At 42.2% G+C, this 22,341-nt stretch overlaps 3 protein-coding genes across 9 annotated transcripts in view; 1 reads left to right on the top strand and 2 right to left on the bottom strand.

The window, feature by feature from the left end:
- The window catches only part of LOC147998838 (disks large homolog 5-like), a 260,765-nt gene extending 245,361 nt beyond the window's left edge, over positions 1-15,404 (bottom strand). The window contains exon 1 of the mRNA XM_087595542.1: positions 15,231-15,404. The gene's annotated coding sequence lies outside the window, so the exon portion shown is untranslated. The remainder of the gene's footprint in view (positions 1-15,230) is intronic.
- The window catches only part of LOC147998836 (uncharacterized), a 924,038-nt gene that overhangs the window by 840,744 nt on the left and 60,953 nt on the right, over positions 1-22,341 (top strand). The gene's annotated exons all lie outside the window — the stretch shown is intronic.
- The window catches only part of LOC134483468 (disks large homolog 5-like), a 76,459-nt gene that overhangs the window by 4,765 nt on the left and 49,353 nt on the right, over positions 1-22,341 (bottom strand). For 2 of the 5 annotated variants that reach the window (XM_087595558.1, XM_087595555.1), the window contains exon 2: positions 13,940-14,006. The exons of 1 other annotated variant lie outside the window; for it this stretch is intronic. Coding sequence is in view for 1 of the 4 variants with exons in the window: in XM_087595555.1 (XP_087451681.1) it covers positions 13,940-14,006 (67 nt within the window). In the remaining 3 variants the exon portion in view is untranslated. Of the gene's footprint in view, positions 1-2,005; positions 2,066-13,939; positions 14,007-14,659; positions 14,728-22,341 lie in introns of those variants that run through there. 2 more of the 5 variants (XM_087595557.1, XM_087595559.1) reach the window with 2 other exon arrangements.

The following is a 22,341-nucleotide window of genomic DNA, read 5'->3' as shown; positions in this document are numbered from 1 at the left end:
AAGGGACGGCTGTTGTCATGGATAACAGACTTTGCCTCCCTGCTAATGTTCTCCCTGTACTGAGCAAAAGCTGATGGACCCTTTTCAGGGGACTTCCCTGTGTCATAGCCACTGAGCACCACATGCTTCCAAAGCCAAATTTGGCTCTAGGCTTGATTGGAAAAACCTAAGTCATTGCTATGTATCTAAATGAGTGCTTCCTCCCCAATCCCTGCACAGAAGTGTTTCATCCTACCTCAAATTCTCCTCAGTCAGCAATATTACCCATTAAAGATTACTGAGAAATCACACCAGTTCCTATAAGTAGCCAAAGAGTTCTCCTGTCTCATCATGTGCAGGTGCATGAAATCACACCCAGAAATAGCCTATAGGATAGGTGGCAATGTGGGTGTGTGTTATAGGTACAACCTGAAGCTTTGTGCTTAACATTTGACAGTTGCCACCAGATTCTTTAGGAGAAAGAATTGCATTCATTATGGTCCTGGCAACAATGTGGTGATCTGTTAGCAGAGGAAACTGAAATATTGGATCCACCAGTGAATGCACCCTCAGACTGAGTGTGGGGCTCTCCTCTTTGCACTTAAGTTACCAAAGCAGGATTGCTTACAGGCCTCTCTAAGCTATAACGTGTGATTTCATCTGAAAAATAAAATAGTCAGCAGATGTGGGGGGGGGGATGCAGCCAAAGGAGCAGGAGAAGCCTAGAGACATAACTCAGTGGACAGAGTAAGAAACAAGCATCTTCACTCCTGTTTCATGGATCACCCCACAAAACACAAAAGCATGTATCGTACTAAAAAAAAAAGCCAGTTATTTTATTGAATGCATACACTAATACTGTTTACAGTATTAGTAGCAAAGCTCTAATTTTGGGGGCAGATCCATGACTTGAACTATCTTCCTGACAACATATAAATCAATCAATCAATCAATCAATCAATAAATAAATAAATAAGAAAAAAAACCACAAAAATAAAAAACACAAAAAGCACAAGCCTCTCATGTGAAGTTACAGAAGAGTGATCCAGTGGTCACTTCTGACCAGGCCATTTTAGCTATGACAGTGCATAGTGACCCTTAATTTGATGGGTCCTATATTAAGCTTTGTGCAATATTGTCATTTTAACAAACCTCATCCAGAACATACATAACGACACAGGATATGATTGCCATGTCCTTGCTGTGTATCAAGTTATTTTTCTGTGTCCTGATTGTCAGGCATATTACACCACCAATCTGAGATGGCTGGTAGACTTGGAAGAAAGTGGATATGAAAGATCCCCGTTTGATATCAGTACAGCCATTTCTTAAGCATGAGAATCTTTTAAGCTTGCCATCGCTTAGCCCCTAGACGTTAGACAATAGACCAGAAAGTACAGAAAGCACATTCCCACCCACTCTCTAGGAAGCTGCCCGACCATAAGAACAGAGGGTATAGAACATATTTACTGCAGGGCAATTACAAGACAGGAAACATCTCTGGGAAGCTGACTGATCACTATAGAAGTGAGATGTCCTTGGTACTGAATGCAGCTGTGCTATAGGCTGACATCGCTATAGCCTTGTCCTGGGAACCCCAGAACAGAAACACCTGCCAAGACAGATATCCTTGGTCCTTGTCCTGGGAACCCCAGGATAAGAAAACATATATCAAGTCAGACATCCTTCCTACTGAAATAGCTACATTGATGTGGTTACGGCCTTATCCCAGGACGAGAAACATCTGCCTAGTTATCCTTGGCACTGAAATAGCTGAGCTAATGAAACTGTGTGATCATAAATGACTGTTTAAGCTGTACATTTCTGTTGTTTGAGGCTCCTCACATCCCTCCTCGTGAGGACCGTGTCGAGCCGCAGTGCATTGGTATCCCAAAGTAAACCTCTTGTTTTTACATCAAGACTGAGTCCTGTGTGTTCATGGGGTGGTGATTGTCCTCAGGACTGGAGCGAGAGTCTCCTCTGTCTGAGGGTCTTTCAGATAAAGCTATAGTTGTGGGTTACACACCTCAATTCTCATTGGCTAATGCTGTCCTCACAGTCCTTGGAGGCCCCTTTGTAAGACTACCTGTTGGAAAGTAGAAGCAGCTTTATTTGAGCTCAAAGTGAACCTGACGAGCAACGTAGAGAACAAGATGGGGTAATTGAGAACCTGTCTAAAACCAGCACAGAAACCCACCCTTCATTCAAAGCATCATCTACCAATTCTTGAATTTTTACCATTCTCTGCCAACCAGTCTTTCATTCAGGAAAGGTAGAAAAAAAGTGGAAATGATCTTTTTATTCTAAGGACCTTGATCTGTCTTTCCTTAGGTCCACGTTAAGAACAAATGAAATGGGTATCACCATCTGAACAACTTAGTATCACCTACTCAGCATTTCTAGCCTAATACTGTGCCTATGGCAATCTCAAGCTTCCCTGAGTGTTGCTGCCCCAGCAAGAAGAATGAAGAACTGAGGTCAAACCCCACTTAACCTTTCAAGGGGTTAGAAGAAAGCCATCAGAGATACTGCACTTCTTTGTCCTTAGATTAAATCAAGATGATACAACGTGAATCTATTGGGATATTCAACCATACATCTTCCTCACAACCCCACCTATCTGAGTTCATTGCTTGGCAGAATTCATGCCCCACCATCCTAGATATTTCTTGATTCATTGCTGCCAAGGGCCAGGTTTCCTGAATTTTGTTTTTTGTAGAATTGGGTGTAGTCAATCATAGTTGCCCTCTGTAAGAAATGACAAATATCTATAATAACTGACCACACTGGACTTGTGTATACAAGTACAGTGGTGGAAAATTCAGCATAACTGAGGAGTGGGAAATCACCACTGTGTCCTGGCCTTTCTCTGCCCATATCACAGCTCACAGGCGGCTGGGGCAAACCTTGAGTTCCTCTGTAGAAACAGAGTGATGTTGAATGGACACTGAGCAGGCAGAGCAACACAGCTGAGGCAACTCAATTCCAGCAACAAATGCATTATGTGTTTCCCATCTTAACACCTCCTTTTGAGGACTTGTCCCCACACCTAGCTTAAACACAGCAATTTTCATACATGCCTGCCTGCTATTTCATATTGTTGCTGTAATACGCCTCCACATCATAGATTTCAAAAAAGAAAGAAAATAAACCTGACAGTGAGAAGGGTGATGCTTGTCAACATCTAGTGTGTTGGGGGCCCAGGTATGGTCACAAATAACCAGGACACAGGGGATGCAAAGCAAAGGCAGATGCAACTGCATGCAGCTGCAAGTTTATTAACCCTTATACAGGCATGAATATGGATTACCTCACTTTCCCTTTTGGCAAGATATAATAAGATCGTTATTCCCATGATATCAGGAACTACTGAGGCAAGACTAGGCAAAGAAGTGAGACTAAGCAAAGGCTTCTCCTTAAAATATCTGTATAGCAAGTCACCCCTCTTGCTAGTATCACAATCTACTTGTCATACCCCAGAGACCATGAGAGCTGCTTCCACAAAAAACGGACACAGTACAGCATAGTGTAAGGTAAAGTGAGAAAAACATTTTCTTCTCAAGGGCAGCGTTCCAGCCCCTGCTTGCATCTCTCAGCCGTCTTTCCTTGATCCTGTCTGGGAAGTGTATCTCAATGATTCCTCAATTTCTCTCTTTGTCCTTTTGTTTTAAAAGTAACACTTTCTATAACATAGCTAATTGTCCTTGAAGGGGTTTAATCATGCAAAAAGAAAGCAATATAATATATAATGTATGCAACCTTTAATGAGTGTATCTATTTTCTTAGGGGTATTATTCAGATACCTTCCCAGATCTGGATTTAACTTTGATAATTGTTATCTGTCTACAAAATCAACAATATCGAATGAATATTCCAGTTTTCTGGCGTAAAGTCCTCGGGAGTAAGAACTAATGATTTTGGAATTTGCTCGGTGTCTATTGTTATGTCCCTCATTTCATTTCTGATTTTTAATTCATGTATTGTCTCTCTTGTGCATTGTTAGTTGGAGGAAGGGGTTGTCTCTCTTGTGGATCTTCTCAAAAAAAAAAAAAAAGAGGAAGAAAAGAAAAAGACAGCTCTTGCTTTCCTTGACTTTGTATTTTTCTCTTTGTTTCTAAAGGCTTGATTTCAACCCTGAGTTTACTCCTTTCATCAGATCCTACCAGACTCTCTATGGGATGAGGCTTTGCCTCACTTGGTAACAGCAGCATGGAAAAAATGAAGCTTCTGCTGATCTCTGTTGTGGTGTTGCACATCACAATCTCACCGAAAACCATGCATAGCCTGGTTTTAGGCTCTATTAAAGCAGCCCACTATTTCAGTGTTACCTGCAAGGTGCCATGGAACGGTAGTAACATAATTCTGCATGCACATCGACAGGTTTCTCCACGGTCTTCTGGGTCATTTGATAATAATTTATAGTGAGTTCATGGATGAACACACACACACACAAACACACACACACACACTTTACTTACATGGTGCATATTCTTTGCACACCAAAAATAAAGTGAGAATTACTGAAAATGCAGCAATAGTGCAATCGATGGAGGGAGCTGTGGGGAAGCTGGGGCTTAGAGTTACTTAAAAGACTGGATGCAGATTCTCCTTCTATTGGAGGAGAAACTTGATAGACAATGTGGTTCTTTATTTTCTTTCTCTAGAGCACACAGGACTAGGGTGGCAGCTAGGGCTTTGAGCATGTTTGGCAAGTACTGTAGCACTGAATTAAATCCTAGGGCTGGAACCCTATTAATCATCTACAACAATTACAGGGCAGGCTGGATGACGACACTCAGCTGACAATGTGGACATCTCAAGACAGTCACTGGACAATGGCTGACACACTTGTCTGAAGACTGGAAATGTTTCTCGATCTTGGAGAGGAAAGAAGGACCCTCCAACTACACTGTCCTCTAAGAAAGTTTATTCAGGTGAGGGATGACAGGGACTGTTTTGTCTCACGTCACACATGTCAGTAGAAAATATCCTAGGTATTGGATGCTGCTGTTAGCATTAACAGAACAAAGCACATAGTGTTGGGAAGGATAATAAATTATGAGTAGGATTAGAAAACCCCAAGCCTCTTCCAGGTTCTAGGAGAGCAAAAAAAAAAAAAAATACCACGAAATACGGCATTAATGTGATAGTTTGGTTAAATCTAGTTACTAGTTTCTATTGTGATACCTATTGTCAGTGCCTGCGCCGACAGTGTGTGAATATCAGGTGTAGGTTTGTGGGGTTGAAAGAAAACACGTACACGGGTCACCCCTTTTTAGCGAGTGCCACCAAGGCTTTACTGAGATCTCCTTATATACCAGAGGCAAAAGCCATGGAAAAACAACAAGGCAGGTGAAAATCCCCAACCAGGAAATTAGGACAAGTCTGTGTGGTGAAAGTTCCAGCCCAATCAGGGGCATAAACAGCTTCTTAAAAACAAGAAGCAGGAAAGCTCAGTGGGGAGGAAGGGTGCCATGGAAAATCCCAGCCCCAAATCAGGGGCTAAGAGCAGCTGTCAAAGGTGTAAACAATTTCTTGCTATAGCAGGCTGAAAGGCTCAGCGAGGGGGGAGGGAAACACCAAGGTAGGGCCCAACAGGAGCCTTCAATGGTGGCTCTAATGTTTCACTTTCCTCTGCCAACTGGCCTGCACACTGTTTCTAGCACCATAATGATTTCAAGTCTTCCTCCTAAGGAATTTTGTGGCAACCGTTGAATGCTAAGCACAAGGCTTCATGAGTGTTCCCCTAACACACACCCATGTTGCAACCTTCCATGCAGGCTATTTCTTGATGTGATTTCAAGCACCTGTACATAATAAGACAGGAGAACATTTTGAGTGCATATTCAAACTGGTATTATTTCTCAGGAATTTTTAATGGCTAATATTGGTGAAGAAGGATAATTTGAGTTAGGATGAGACATTTTTGGGCAGGATTTGGAAGGAAACATTCATTTAGATGCATAGGAATTACTAAGGTTTTTATAATCAAGCCTAGAGGAAAATTTGGCTTTGGAAGCAGGAGGTGTTCAGTGGCTCTGCCCCGGGAAAGTCTCCTGGAAAGGGCACCTCAGCTTATGCTCAGTACAGGGAGAACATTAGCAGGGAGGCAAAGTCCTCTCCCCATGACATCTGCTGTCCCTTCTTGGACATTCTATTGTCTCCTAGAGAGTTCTGGCATCCTCTGCTATGTCACCAATGTTGTAGTGACAACCAGTGCCCTGGTTTCTCTCAGTCCGAGTCTGGCAGATACATCCTAAGACATGTTTTCCAGTCTTAGAAGTGTTTTGGGAGGGGCGAATGTCAATTGTGGAGAGACTAGGGTGAAGGAATCTGACCTTTCGTCTCAAGGAAATGATGGACAAAGAAAGTGGTTCTGGGAATGTGGAGTAAGTTCTGGGCAGTGTCTTTTGAGCTTTCTGTGGAGGTGGGGTGGGGGGAGGGATGGTGGGCGTCCTGCAAGCTTAAGCTGACCTTTCTAGCAATTGGCCACAACAACTGGAGCATCTGCAAAGGAATTGAATTTCAATGAATATCACAATTCCTGAAAGTCATGGATTTCAGAACATTAATTTTCCTATCCCCAAAGAAAGGATATGGTAAGGCCAATGCTACTATTCTGTGAACTTCTGGCCTTTACTTTTAAAGTGGATTGGTGGCTTGTTTTTTGTTTGTTTATTTATTTATTTAGTGGGTAATATTATTTATTGCCAAAGTCAAACATCTGGGTTACATCCTGGGACCCACATGACAGAAGGAGAGAAATGGCTCCTGAAAGTTGTTTGGTCATGTACTGCACACACACACACACACACACACACACACACACACACACACTCACACACACACACAGACACTCACACTCATACACACACAAACTTTTACGCAATAGTAATTTTTCTTAGAGTCTGATATAATTGGTTCTAATACAAAGACAGCCTGAGTGTAGTTACTATATGATTAAATAGTACTCATGCTCTCAGGAACAGAGTTTAAAGTTTATAGGTACCTAATAAACTTGCATTGGGACATATAAAGAACATTTAAATGTTCAGCAGAAATACAAAGAACAACTAATTTAATTTGTTAAAAGTGAAAGCTTATACAATTCTGAAGGTTTTTATGCTGGTTTTATTATACATGTAACTATGAAAAGAAAACATACATACTTGATCAATGAAATGAGGAAGAGTGATTTAATGAACAGAAAAATGGATGGTACTTCAAAATTTCCATGATTACATATTATCTATTTAATTCCCTCCACAACAGCAAGAAACGGACATTATTATTTATGCGACATTACAGATACATAAACCGAGAAAATATTGTTTGGCCTGATTTTCTGAGCTTCCTTAAAGGTTTAGTTAATTGACAGAACTGTCCTTTAAAATTAGGGTCCATATTCTTCTGTTTTAAATGTGTGACACTTTTATCTTTTTTTCTCCATCTTTATTAAATTGGGTATTTCTTATTTATATTTCAATTGTTATTACCTTTCTGGGTTTCCAGGCAAACATCCCCCTTACCCCTCCCCCTCCCCTTCTCTATTGGTGTCCCCTCCCCATCCTCCTCCCATTACCACCCTCCCCCCAACAATCCCTTTCACTGGGGGTTCAGTCTTGGCAGGACCAAGGGCTTCCCTTTTATTTCTAGTGGGTGCTGCTCTCCCTGCTCCGTGGGAAGTGGATGGGGGAAGGCCCGGGCCTGAGCTGAGTTGGAACTGGGGTAGAAAGGCATAGGGCCTCCTAGGTGAGAATGCCAAACCACCACTGCTGCTGCAGCCACCATGGAGAAGCCCTTGTTCCTGCTGCAGGGAGGAGAGTCTGGTGCCCACAAGATGGCTGAAGGGGAGCTGAGAGTGGACAGCTTCATCACCCGCCTGCTGGAGGTATGAGGATATCGTCCGGGAAAAATTGTGCAGATGACTGAAGCAGAAGTCCAAGGGCTGTGTATCACGTCTCGTGAAATCTTTCTTAGCCAGCCAACAGCTGTGAACACAGGTTTCTTTTGGAGAGCAGGCCTGTGCAGGCCCAGAACCCAGGTGGGACAGTTCAAGCTACCCTTTTTCCATGGCCAATCTCAGATCATATTCAGAAAGTATTTCTTGGGCTAAAGAGATGGCTTAGTGGTTAAGAGCACTGACTGCTCTTCCAGAGGTCCTGAGTTCAAATCCCAGCAACCACATGATGGCTCACAACCATCTCTAATGAGATCTGATGCCCTCTTCTGGTGTGTCTAAAGACAGTCACGGTGTACTTGTATATAATAAATAAATAAATAAATAAATAAATAAATCTTAAAAAAAAAGAGTATTTCTTCCAGGTGATGGATTTCCAATTTATGGAATTGAACTAACTTACTCATGGTGGAAGTGACACAGAGAGTTAAAGTACAGAAGGAATAATCCAGAATGTCCACCAACAGTTGCTGTCACACCAGGACTTTTAAAAGCTCAGCTGCTAGAGAAGCAATGTAGTCTTTGGTTATTCTCAAGCTTAGGTCTTCTAGTCATTATAAGCTGACCATGACACAAAAAGAGTCATCTATATCAAAATAGAGAATAGTAACTAGATTCACACCACACTATCACATCACTACTGTATTTGAGGTTCTCAGTTAATATCTAAGAACCTGGAAGAGGCCTGGGTCTTGCTACACATACTCATAATTTATGTCCCCATTGTCAACTGAGATTCTTCATGCAGCCTGGGGTCAAGGAGGTCATCCCACAAAGCACAAAACACCCATCTCAGATAAACATGTATGGTTTATTGAATCCAAAACATCCATGAATTTCAGGACACAATTAAATGTTGAAACCTAAGGATAATAGATAGAGAAGAGAATTAAGATTTCTAGTTCATAGATCCAGTAAACACCTTCAACAAATCATAGCAGCAAACTTCCATAAGGTAAAGAAAGAAAAGGCCATAAAGGTACAACAAGCCTACAGAACATCAAACTAATTGTACCAGAAAAATTCCTCCATTCACATAATAATTAAAACGCTAAATGCACAGATCAAGAAAGAACATTAAAAGGGGTAAGGTATAAATATCTAGTAACAAATAAATTCAGATGTATCTGAATTACACCAGACTTCTCAACAGAGATTCTAAAAGTCAGAAAATCTTGGGCAGATGTACTGCAGACACAGGCTCCTATATCCAGCATAATCCTCAATCACCATAAAAGGAGGAACCAGGATATTTCATGACAAAACCAAATTTAAACAATTCTTTTCTGTAAGAAAGCACAACAGAGGCTAACAGGACGAAAACTCCAAGACAATAAACTGAACTATACCCAAGAAAAACCAAGAAATTAATCTTCTCTCAATAATTTAAAAAAAGAGAAGCACACAAACATAATTTCACCTATAACCAGAAAAAGAAGAGAATGCAGCAATCATTGGCTTTAATATCTGAACAGATCTTCTTTCCCTAATCCCCAAGCTCCCAGGGGCCAAACTGCCAGCCAAAGTGTATGCAAGGATGCTCTATGGTTCAAGGTGAGGCCTGTAGCCCCACCAAAGGCAGATCCTAGAGGTGTGAGGTGGGAATGGATATGTGTGGGTGGGGGAGCACTGTCACATAGGCAAAGCTGAGCAGAAATGGGATGTAAATTTGATGAGGGGAGTGTGGAAAGCAGGACAATAGTTGAAATGTAAATAAATAAAATAACCGATTAATAAAAAATAGCCAAAAATAAAATAACAAGTAAAAAGGTAAATGAAAATTAAACCAAACCAACCAACCAAACAAACAAAAATCCCTGTAGTGGATTGGCCTAATTCTGCTTGTATTTTAATGCTAATTTGTGGAACTCAGGACTGGTTAACCCCAAATAACTGACCCTGTTCCCAGTTAACTGTGATTATAAAGAAGCCAACAGCCAACAGCTGCACAGCAGAGAGATGGGGGAGGTGAGCTTTGAGGGCTTTGCTAGAGAGGATCATGAGGACGGAAGAAGGAAGAAGAAGCTGCCATAGAATAAAGGAAGAACGTGTGTGATGGAGAGGAGAGAAGAAGAGGACAGCAGCCATGGTTAAGGGAGAGGAGAGCCTGGTCCTGAGGGCTGTCCAAGTGCAACAAAGAGCAGCCAAGATGCTACACAGTCAGTAAGAGTTGAGCGTTATTGTTTGGAAAATAGATCTCGTACCATGGAGGGCAGGCAGCTGCACAGCTACTGTGCTTACTAATGCACACTAAAATAAATTTAACAAAATATGTATAACCAGTAAGACAGCTCTGTAGAGGATCCTAAAAGGAATACTTTAGTTTGAAGGGAAGGACAAAATACCAGAGAACACAGGGATAAATTAATAAAACTAGGAAAGTTAATCAAAGAAGACTGTGAAAACCACAAAAATTAACAAAATGACAAAATTTAATGCATAGGTTTAAATAATAATTACATATCACTAAACTCAATATCTAGGGTGGTGGGGCATGAATTCTGCCATGGTCTGAACTCAGAAAGGTGGGGTTGGGAGAAACATGTCTGGTTAAATAGTCCACCCACATTGTGTCAATGTGATTTAATCTAAGGACAAAGAAGTGGAGCATCTCTCATGGCTTTCTTCTAACCCCTTGAAAGGATCACTGGGGTGTGGCCTCAGTACTTCATACTTCTTGCTGGGTCAGCGAAACTCAGGGAAGCTTGAGATTGTCACAGCACAGTGTTAGGCTAGATATACTGAGTAGATGATACTAAGTTGTTCAGATGGTGATACCCATTTGCATGTGTTCTTAATGTGGACCTAAGGAAAGAGAGATCAAGGTCCTTAGAATAGAAGGAACATTCCCAGTCCTTTTCTACCATTCCAGACTGAAAGGCTGGTAGGGAGAAAGTGGTAAATAATAAAGAATTAATAGATGATGCTTTGAATGAAGGGTTGGTTTTTGTGCTGGTTTTAGACAGGGTCTCACGTATCCCATGTTGCCCTCTCCCTGGCTGGCCCGGTTCACTTTGAAGTCAGTGCTTCCATTTCCAATAGACAGTCTTACAAGAGGGGCCTCCGAGGTCTCTAGGACAGCATTAGCCATTGACTGTTGAGGTGTGCAACCCACATCTATAGTTTTAGCCACTTTGTTCCATGTCTACCAGCTATTTCAGATTGTTGCTGTTCTATGCCTGACAATCAAGGACACAGAAAAATAACCTGATAGAGAGCAAGGACATGGTGATCACATCCTTGCCTCTGCTGTATGTTCTGGATGAGGTTTGTTAAAATTCCAATATTGCAAAAAGCTTTATATAGGGCCCATCACATTAAGGGTCACTGTGCACTGTTTCATCTAAAATGGCCTAATCAGAACTGACCGCCAGACAACACTTCCTGCGAAGTTCCTATGAGAAGCTTAAGTTTTTTGTGTTTTTTCTTCTTCCTTCCTTCCTTCCTTCCTTCCTTTCTTTCTTCCTTCCTTCCTTCCTTTCTTTCTTTCTTTCTTCCTTCCTTTCTTTCTTTCTTTCTTTCTTTCTTTCTTTCTTTCTTTCTTTCTTTCTTTCTTTCTGTATAGGTTTAGAGGAATGTATTTTGGGCCACGGACCTGCCCCTAGTATCTTAGCTATGGATGTGATCAATCAGTGTTAGTGTGTGCATTCAATAAAATGTCCATTTTTGACTAAGGTAGATGCTTCTCTGTTTTGTGGGGTGACCCATTTTCAATGTGTAGTGAGTTGGGGCCCTGGGTATGGTCACATACCCCCAGGACACAGGGGGTGCAGAGCAAAGGCATAAGAAACTGCATGCAGTTGCGAGCTTTATTAATCCTTATTAAGCTAAGAATATGCATTACTACAATTTTCATTGTGTCAAGATACCATAAGATCATTATTCCCAGGATACCAGGAACAATGAGGGAAGATTAAACAAAGAAAGACGAATAAATGAAAGCTTCTTCTAAAAATATTCATATAACAAATAACCTCTCTTATTATAATCAAAATATACTCACCATTACCAAGAGAGCGTTAGAACCACTTCCATAGAAACGGGACACAGCAGAACATATTTTAAGGCCAAGTGAGAAAAACATTTTCTTCTCCAGGGCGGCATTCCAGCCCCTACTTGAATCTGTCACCAGGCCTTTCTTGACCCTGCCTGGGAGCTGCATCTCTATGTCTTAACAATTCCTTCTTTTTTCTTTTGTTTTAAAGTAACACTTTACATAACATAGCTAAAGGTCCTTGTAGGGGTTTAGTCATGTAAAAATAAAGCAACATAATACATAATGTACATAAGATTATGGCAAAACTAGCTCCTCTCATGCTATGGAAAATCCTTTGAAGCCAAGCCTTGGGATCTAATCCTGTCAATTGATCAGCCAATAATTTCGCTATTTCCATAGGAGTAGTATCTTCCAGCTGTTTACCAGAAGACATTCAAACATCATATTTCAAGGCATTAATTACTTTTGAAGCACTTTCATTACCCTCTAAATAGGCTTGAATTAACTTCCAATCATGTTCTGTGTCATTATCCATATATTTACTAACAGTCAAGTAGTAGGATTTCATCAGGATAAGCAATATAAGCCCGATAACTGGCATTGTTCGCAGCAGAAGAAACCATGAGTAAAACACACATTGCTAAGAATAAGTGCTCAGCAGTAAAGGACTTTCCTGAAGGAGACAAAATTATTCCTTTCAGTGCTTAATCGCTTCACCTGACCCCACATAGGTAATAGGGTTGTCACTGCACGGATCCTTATCCATTGTTGTTTGTGGACACTAAGAGAAGCCAGGGCCTCAGTAATGGAGGACACCTCCTCATCTCCTGAGAACATCCATCAGGAGAAAATGTAGCTGGTTTAACTGGATTCCTTTGAGGGTAGGGAGCAGTTCTTATTATTCTGTGCTTGGATCCATCTCCCGGGTAACCAGAATAGTCTCCCATCCTGTAATGAGACAAAAACCCTCTCCCCTATATACAATGATGTCCCTTCCTGCCATTCAGCATCCCGGGCAATTTTTATCCATACTGTCTGTTCCATGCCTTCTTGGGGGAAGTTCAACAAAGTGTCTATCGGCTTTTGATATAACTTCACCTTGTGGTAAATTAAGAAAATTAATAACGTATAATGCTTGTGCCAATATAGCCCTGGGACTGGTCTGCAAACTCCATTCAGGTTGCATAAGGCCATCTCTTTTCCCCCTTTTTAATTTTATAATTTGTCATTTCAGGGTATGGTGAATTCTTTCAACAAAAGCTTGTCCTTGTTTATTGTGTTCTGTACCAGTAATATGTACAATATGATATCGTTGAAAAAATTGTTTATATTGATAAGAAATATATGTTGGTCCATTATCAATTTTAATTTTAGAAGGCAGTCCCATAACAGCAAAAGTTTCCAATAGATGCTGTATAACATGAGCAGTGCGTACTCCTGGCAATGGTGTAGCCCACACAAATTTTGAAAAATTATCTATGCTTACATGTATATGTGAAAGGCGACCAAACTCAGAAATATGGGTTATATCGATCTGACACGATGTATTAAGTTGCATCCTTCTGGGATTAATTTGAGATGGAACACATTTTATACGTGAAGACTAACACATAGGACAATTAGCAATAATTTGTTTGGCTTAAGAATAGGGAAGCTTATATTTAATATGTAAATATCCTGTATTGGCATGATTATGACTGTGTTCTTCTGGGGTAGCAAATGCCACTAATTGATCTACCATATGATTGCCAAGTGTTAAAGATTCTGGAAATTTTGAATGTGATCTAGTATGTGTAATGAATATTCTAGAGTTTCATAATAACAATAGTCCTTTAATATGTGAGAATAACATTTAATATCGGCTTAGATGTAGAAACAACAGCAGTCGCAATATTCTGTACTACTCCTACAACATAAGCGGACTCAGCTATAATATTTTTACATCATGAGTAAAATCCTGGAATACATTAATTACCGCTAATAATTCATTTTGTTGTACTGACCCAAAAGAAGATTCTTGTTCCCAAAATTAATCTTTGGTCCAATAAGCCATCTTGGTGTTAGAGCCATCTGTAAACACAGTAAAGGCTGATGGTAATGGATCAACAAAATTAGTGTATTTATCAAATTTTTTTTGTTTTTTAAAGCAATCCCACAATTTACTATAGGGAGGATGAAATTCAATATTTCCAGTGTAAGAAATCATGGCTAATTGAAAAACCTCAGACATCTGCATTAAATATTCCACTTTATCTTTGCTAAATGGGAAAACAATAGCAGCACAATCATATCCCCACAGAGTAACAGATCTTTGTATGCCTTGCTGAATACTTAAAGAAATTTGTTCCTCATAATTTGTTAATGTATGGTTAAAGTTTTATTTAATATAAACCCATTCTAAAGGCAACTCATCCTGACTGAAAGTGCCGGTAGGATATTCAAGAGTATTTAAACATATAATTTAATAACTCTATCTGGATCAATACATGCCAAATATGCATCTTTCCATTTTCAGAAAAGATACCCTTGCATGCCTTCATATAAGCATTAATATCCCCAGCCTCCTTTATAGGTAATAATGCTCTCCTGTACTCTTCATTAGCATTTTCAAAAGCAAGCATTTGCAGCAGTTGTCCTCCAGCTTCCTCTCCTACCATTGTTCTTTCCAATGTTAATTTTAATATACATAAAAACTTAATACATGGTTCATAGAAAGCTACTACCTTTTTCAACCAACCAGTATCATCCTTTATAATAAGTCGGTTGGGCCACACCTTGAATCGATGCTGGCCTAATTATAGGAAAAGAAAAAGCAGGTGAATTTGTCATCATCATCCTGTGAATCTAAAGGTCAACATGCTATCCTCGGGAAAAGACTTAGAAAAACCTGCTTCAGGCAGTGGTGCAGAGTGCAAAACTTTTACTTTCGTTTTGTCTTAATGAAGCTCTAGCTTCTTGTTCTGTATTCGTTATTACCCTGTCTGCATTCATGGCCTTGAACACAGTAAAAATTACAGCCCAAAGAGACCAGAAATTGGAATCTTTTTGCCCTGCCTAACAGCCTTTTTCACCTTAACTTTCACTTTGACCCAGATATCAGAATCCCTGGAACCCTCGTCAGGGAACCATGGAGTTTACTCTTGCTGTCTCTAAACACTTTTTAAACCAGACTGATAGACATGAATTCCCTGCACTCTTAAAGATGCTTAAGCATAGCGAGATGAAGAGAAGATTTATCTTGTCCCATTTCCTTGTAATAAAATGTACTTACCTTATCTGACTGTCCAGACTTACCTTCAGGGACCCTGTTCCAGTGCCATAGGTCGACGTCTAGGGTGTTGGGAGCCCTGTGTCCGGTCGCATTCCTTTCTGTGTTTCCCGATGCTCAGTGGCCATGCCACTCCAGCATGCTTTGAAATGAACCAGTCCGCAACCACCACCACCACCACCACCACCACCACTACCACCACCACCACCAGCAGCAGCACCACCACCAATTTGGTTTTGTAAATAAAGTTTTATTGACATCGCCATACTCAGCATTTACATCCTGTTCAGTGCTGCTTCTGGCTGCAGCTGCAGGGCTTAGGAGCCACAGAGCCCTTTAGACTCCCAGAGCTGAGAGCATTGACCTTTTGCCTTGTTTGTGAAAGAGGTGACTGACCCCTGTGCTCGAGGTGGCCTTTCCGTGCCCCTTAACCCATAGCATAGGTCTCTGTGCCATCCTCTCCCTTTGCTGTGGTGTGCACTTCCTGGTACATTTCCGTTAGCTCTTGACATTTCCAGAGCATTGGGTCTTGCAAATTGAATTTGCATGGCACCAGGAATAGACCTGATAGTAGGGTGTGGGACACTCCCTATGGGGACCCTGCCCAGGGGCATAAGCTTACTTTTCCAGTCAACTCCCTGAACAGTGAGCCTTTGTGGGACAAGGTACTTCACGACATGACTTGACCTCTCTGCAGTGCACCCAATCCCTGCTTGGCTCAGATGTCCCCCAGAGAGGTTGTGTGAGTGTCCCCAGTAGAGGCAGCACTCTGTGTGGTGGCATTGACATGGCATCCAGGAAAGTCAAAACCAGAGAGGCATGTCGGGCAGTTGGAAGCAGATGTCTGCGTCCTTGGGGAGAAGGATGGACTAGACACTCCTGCAGGGGGTGAGCTGAGAAGCACTTCCTTGGCTTTTTCACAACCATACATCCTGCATGCCATGCTGTGTACCCATGCTGAGCTGAAGCCCCAGGCTTTGAGTCTCCCACAGCTGCTGTGTCCTAGGGCCAGAGTAGGATTAAGCAGACTTCAGCAGGAGAAAGGTGAAAACCCTGGTTGCAGGGTGGGGATGGCACAGTCATAACACACCTGCGCATGAGGCCCCTGACTTAGAGCCGTATAGCAGCTGTGACAAGCCAGCTCTGGTGACACTCATCTGCAATCTCAACCCATGGGGGGTAGAGGCAGTAGGATCAGTTGTTTAATTATCCTTGGCTACACGGCAGGTTCGAGGCCAGCCTGGGCAACTTTGTCTATGAAAATAAGACAAAATGAGGTCTTGACTCTGAGCATCACAGTCTGTACCTGGCACAGTTGCCCCACCCAGGTAAGAAACCCCTCTGTCCAGAGGCCATAACTGCAGGAGACCCCTGGCCAAGTGTCTATACAGCGCCCTGTTTGACTGGACTGTGCTGAGGACCAACCACGCTCTCCTCAACAGGAAGGACATGGGAGAGGCTGTTTCTGTGAGATTCCGGGCCCTGAGACAGCCAAGAATAAACCCTGTCCTTGGGAAAAGCCATGGAGACTGGGAACCCAGGGGATCTCTGCAAACACCAGGGCTGGCAGAGGACTCTGATCCTCTACAGCAGCTGCTCTCAATCTGTGGGTTCTACATCAGCGCTCCTGCACACCAGACATTTACATTACAGTTCCTCACAGTAACAAAGTTACACTCATGAAGTAGCTCTCCAATAAGTTTATGTTGTGATGACAACGACATGAGGAACTGAAATAAAATGTCACAGTGTTAGGAAGGGTAAGAACCGCCATTCTATAGGAACCCAGGCATCTGCACTCGGTGTCTGGAAGTGTGGTAGGCTAGGCTTCACCCTCAGCGATGCCAGCATGTGGGCACCAAGCCTAGGTTCCACCCCAATGCTTCCTGGATATGTGCAGGCCTGGTTCCATCAAGAAGTAATAAAGGAACCCTTGGCAAAAAAACACTGGGTACCAAACTGGTCAGGAAAACACACCCCCTCTGCTGCAACTCCTCTCAGGAGGGCTAGTCTTTCCAGGAGACCCCGGCTATAACCACACCTTGTCTCCCAGTGCTTGCCCATTGGTGTCTTGGCCATATTCAGATTTGAGGACTTTGAACAGAATAGCTTCCAGCAGATTTGCATCAATGAATCCAACAAGTAGTTGCAGTTCTACTTCATCCAGAGCACCTTCAAGCTGGAGCAGGTGAGAGTGGACACCTATTCCCCAGCCCAGCCCAGCCATCACCCTGAATGTCAGCTGTGTCCCTCAGTATCAGCAGGATGGGGCTTGGGCACCATACGTTCCCCAGGACCTAAAGCTATGTCCTTGAACTCAGTGCCATGCTCAGCCCTTCCAGCCTCTTTCAACCCTTCTGGATGCTCAACTGCTCCTGCAGCAAGGCAGCAGTGTGCACATTCTGTCACGTCATTTGTGTGTGTGTCTACAGGAGGTCAGAGTCTGTTGCCTCTGTTCATTTCTTTTGCTGTATTTGCCTTTCTGAGGAGGCAGGACCCACAGGTATGGGAGGCAGCCACATGCATATTCTGCAGCCATGTCTGATTCCTCTGAGCCTCAGTCCCACTTACACACCTACCCTCCAACCTCCCCACTCCATGTCACCCCTGGGGCTCTGTAAACCTTCCTGCTTTCTGTCTTTATATAACTGGTGACACTCCAGCCCTCAGTCAGTGGTGTCATACAGTGTTAGTTTGTCTTTGCACTGCCTGGAGGTCTGACTTAGGAGAATGGCTACCATTCTCATTCCTGTTCAAGGGTCAGAATCTGAATCCTATGTAAGGCTGAATAATATTCCAGCACATGGCTGGGCCATGTTGAATTCACACAGTCACCTATGGATCTTATATTTTGGCTTGTAAACACACACATATAAGACTCAAGTGACACCCAAGTGGAGAATTGCTGGAGTCCTCCATGGCTTTCTGAACCGTCTGAGAGACCATCCTGTCCACAGTGTATAGGGCACCATCTACTCATAGCTCACACAGCATGAGAAGATTAGGGAGGGTTAACCTGGCTTCTCTGTCTCCTACTTTCTGCCACACTAGCCCTAGCATCTTTCTGTATTGCAGTGAATGTTTAGAACCCAGGAGGATGGCAGCTTCCTTGCTCAAATATAGCAAGTTCCTCCTTGCCTGCTTTGAGACTGAGTCTCATGCAGCCCAGGCTGTCTCTGATCTCACCATTAGTTAAAATGGCCATGAACTCCTGGTTCTCATGCCTCAGACGTCTCTGAGTGCTGGGTGACAGGTATGCACCACTCTTAAGTCCTGCCACTGGGACAAGAGTGAGCAGAGCCAGCTCTGAAGCACACACTTTGCTGGTGTCAGTGATGACTGACTTATGATCCTTTCCTCCTTGCCCATGGCCCTTCTCCTTGGTGCATGCCATCCTTCCTCCCTGTGACTCATGGGGACACCAAGCCTGAGAATGTCAGGAAGAAGTTTACTTACTTCACTGGGTTGGAGGCTGTTAGGTTCCTGCGTCAGTAGGTGAGATTCAAGCTAGAAGGTTTGTGGCATGAGAAACGGGAACAGAACTGGCATGGCAGGAACAATTGTCACCTGGCTCTGAGAAGACCATGTGGGCAGAAACTCATCGTTGGGCAGGTAGTGAGCTCAAGACCAGGCTGGGCATTGCTCAGCGCATGTGAACAGGTATGTGTACATGGACATGTGTTTCCCCCACATGGTCACCACTTATCCAGGCACGGTGAATACTCCAAGGAGCTTTTTATGTTTTAACATTGTGTGTGTTTGTGTGTCCATACATACATATACACACATACATTCGTACATATACACGAATACACGTACATGAAAACACATGCATATACATGACTATACACATTCATGCTCACACACACATATATACACACCTACATGCATACACACATGCACACACACACATACACACATACACACATACATGCATACACACATACACATATACATACACACATACACACACATACAATACATATACACACATACAAATACACCTATACACACATATAGACAGACATATACACACATATACATATACACGTTAACACATACATGCATACACACATTCATAACCACACGTGCATACAGACATATACATATATACTCACATACATGTAAGCACATGAGTGGAAGCCAGAGGACAGCTTGGCCCTTGTTTCTCTCCTTTTTACCACGTGGGTCCTGGGGATTGAGTCAAGCTCATCAGACTTGACAGCAAGCCCCTTTAACTGTAGAGCCCTCTCATTGGCTGCCAGTTGCCTCTTTCCACAAATTGTATCCATGGTGGGATGTTTAGAGTTGTTATTCTCATGATTCCTTCAGCAATAGCACAGACATCATTTACACTGCATTAGGAGTTATAATTCATGTAGATGTCAGGAGAGCTGGAGGCGTGGATCAAGAAGAGAGCCCACTTTCAATGTCATTATGTGGTATTGCCTTAGGCCCTTTTATACACTCCCCTGACTTTGTCTGAGTATATGTTTTAGGTCTCTCTATGACTGTGCAAAGAAGTAAGAGCTAGGGCTGGGCCACAAAATAGGAAAGTACTTGTTCATCCAAAAACAAAAACAAAAAACAAACAAACAAACAAACAAAAATAGCTCTAGGGTTAAATATTGGTGCTAGTACTGAACTACACAGCCAGAAGGTATTTTTCTAAGTAAATAACACAATATTGGGGATGACAATATGATCAAATATCCTACAACTTAAGTTTGCAATGTTACCTACATTTTATAAATCAAGTCTGACCACCGTTTTGGTTGTTTCCAATCATGTCTGAGTGCATCATCACAGGAATCCCAAGGAAAATCAGAAATGGGTTCTTGAAGCTGTTGCACAGGGCCAGTATAGACCTAAATACCACAGAGGAAACCTTGATTCTTATCTCAAGGGATCATTCACCATCCCTCTTGTCACATAACTTATGACAAGACGTCACCTTTCCTAAACTTAGCCTTTTTCCCGAGTGCTGCAGAAGGGAAGACCTGGTTTCAAGGGGTCTGGATTCACACCACAGGACACTGAATTCATTTAAATAGGTGTAGTTTATTAATGCACACACCAATACAGTTCAACCAGAGCAACAGCTCACAACTGTGTACTGGACATTGCTAGGCCCCGCTCATTGCAAGATCCACATGGGCTCATGCACAAGTGCTGGAAATGCTGCTGTCTATGGCCCTGACTCAGGACATTTTACACATAATTGTTCCTATTTTCCTTGAATCTATTGGGTCCTATGTGAAGAATACACTTGGGGAACTTGTTAAGATTAACAAACCTCATAACATACAGAACATAACAGGGTATGTGACCAGCACCACACAGTTCAACGTCAGAGTTTTTTGTTCTTTGTTAGTGTTTTTCTTGGCATTCATGATGTGGAGGCGTATTACAGAACAATAGGAAAGAGCTGGCTGCTGTGTAACAAATTCGCTGCTATTAAGGTAGGTATGGGGGCAAGACCTCAGCAGTAGCCCTTAAGATGGGAAGGAGATGATGTGTTTGATAACTGAAAGGAGCTGCCTCAGCTGTGTTTCTCTGCTTGCTCAGTGCCCATTCAACATCACTCTGTCCCTGAAGAGGAACTCAAGGTCTGCCCCCTGCTGCCTGTGAGCCAGGAAGAGGCACAGAAAGGCAAGGCCACAGAACTGGTTTCCAATCCCTCAGTAGTGCTGGATTTCCAATAATGTACTTGTATACACAAATACACTGTGGTAAGTTGCAATAGATACTAATCATTTCTCACATAGGGCAGCACTTGATTGACTACAACTAATTCTATTAAAAAAAAGAAACCTGGCTCTTGTAGAAATATACAAAGAAATACCTAGGATGGTGGGGGATGAATTCTGCCATGGACTGAGCTCGTGGAAGTGGGGTTGGGAGAAAGATGCATGGTTAAATAGCCCACCAGGTTCACATTGTGTCAACTTGATTTAATCTAAGGACAAAGAAGTGGAGTATCTCTGATTGCTTTGTTCTAGTACCTTTAAAGCATCACTGGGGTTTGAACTCAGAACTTCACACTTCTTGATGGGGCAACTACACTCAAGGAAGCTTAAGATTTTCATAGGCACAGTATTATGCTATATATACAGAGTAGATAATACTAAGATGTTCAGATGGTGATGTCCATTTGTATGCACTCTTAATGTGGACCTAAAAAAAGAGAGATCAAGGTCCTTAAAATAGAAAGATCAGTTCCAGTTGTTTTCTACCATTCCAAACAGAACGACTGGTAGGGAGAGAATGGTAAATAATCAAGAATTCGTAGATGATGCTTTGAATGAAGTGTGGATTTCTGTGCTGGTTTAAAACAGGGTCTCAAGTATCACATGTTGCCCTCTACCTGGCTGGCCAGGATCACTTTGAGCCTTGATAAACCTCCTTTCAATTTGCAATGAATAGGCTTATAAGAGTGGCCTCCAAGGACTGTGCAGACAGCATTAGCCTTTCACAGTTGAGGTGTGTAACCCACAACTATAGTTTTAGCCATGTTTTTCCATGTCTGTCAGCTATTTCAGATTGTTGCTGTTATATGCCTGACAATCAAGGATGCAGAAAAATAACCTGATACAGAGTAAGGACATGGTGACCACATGGTGATCACATGGTGCCTCTTCCGTACGTTCTGGATGAGGTTTGTTAAAATTCCAATATTGCAAAAAGCTTTATATAGGGCCCATCACATTAAGGGTCACTATGCACTGTTCTATCTAAAATGGCCTAATCAGAACTGACTCCCATATAACACTTCCTGCAATCCTCATATGAGAAGCTTGAGCTTTTAGTTTTGACTTTTTCTTTTCTCGTTCTTTCTTATTTTTTGCTATATAAGTTGAGACAAAGATAGTTAAGGCCATGAATTTGCCCCCAAAATTTGAACTACGGATGTGATCAATCAGTGTTAGTGGGTGCATTCTATAAAGTATTCATTTTTTACCATGATAGATGCTTTTGTGTTTGGTGGGGTGGCCATTTCCCAGTGTACAGGTGCTGGGACCTTGCTCTATCCACTTAATGATGTTTATAGCCTCATTTTAGACGTTTCTGTGCACCCTCTATATCTCTTGTGTATTTTATTTTTCTGATAGAAGCTCATGGTACATCTTACTCAGG

Source organism: Rattus norvegicus, chromosome 19 (assembly GCF_021556685.1).
Source record: "Rattus norvegicus strain SHRSP/BbbUtx chromosome 19, alternate assembly SHRSP_T2T, whole genome shotgun sequence".
Lineage (NCBI taxonomy): Eukaryota > Metazoa > Chordata > Mammalia > Rodentia > Muridae > Rattus > Rattus norvegicus.
This window is presented reverse-complemented; position numbering and strand designations above follow the sequence as displayed.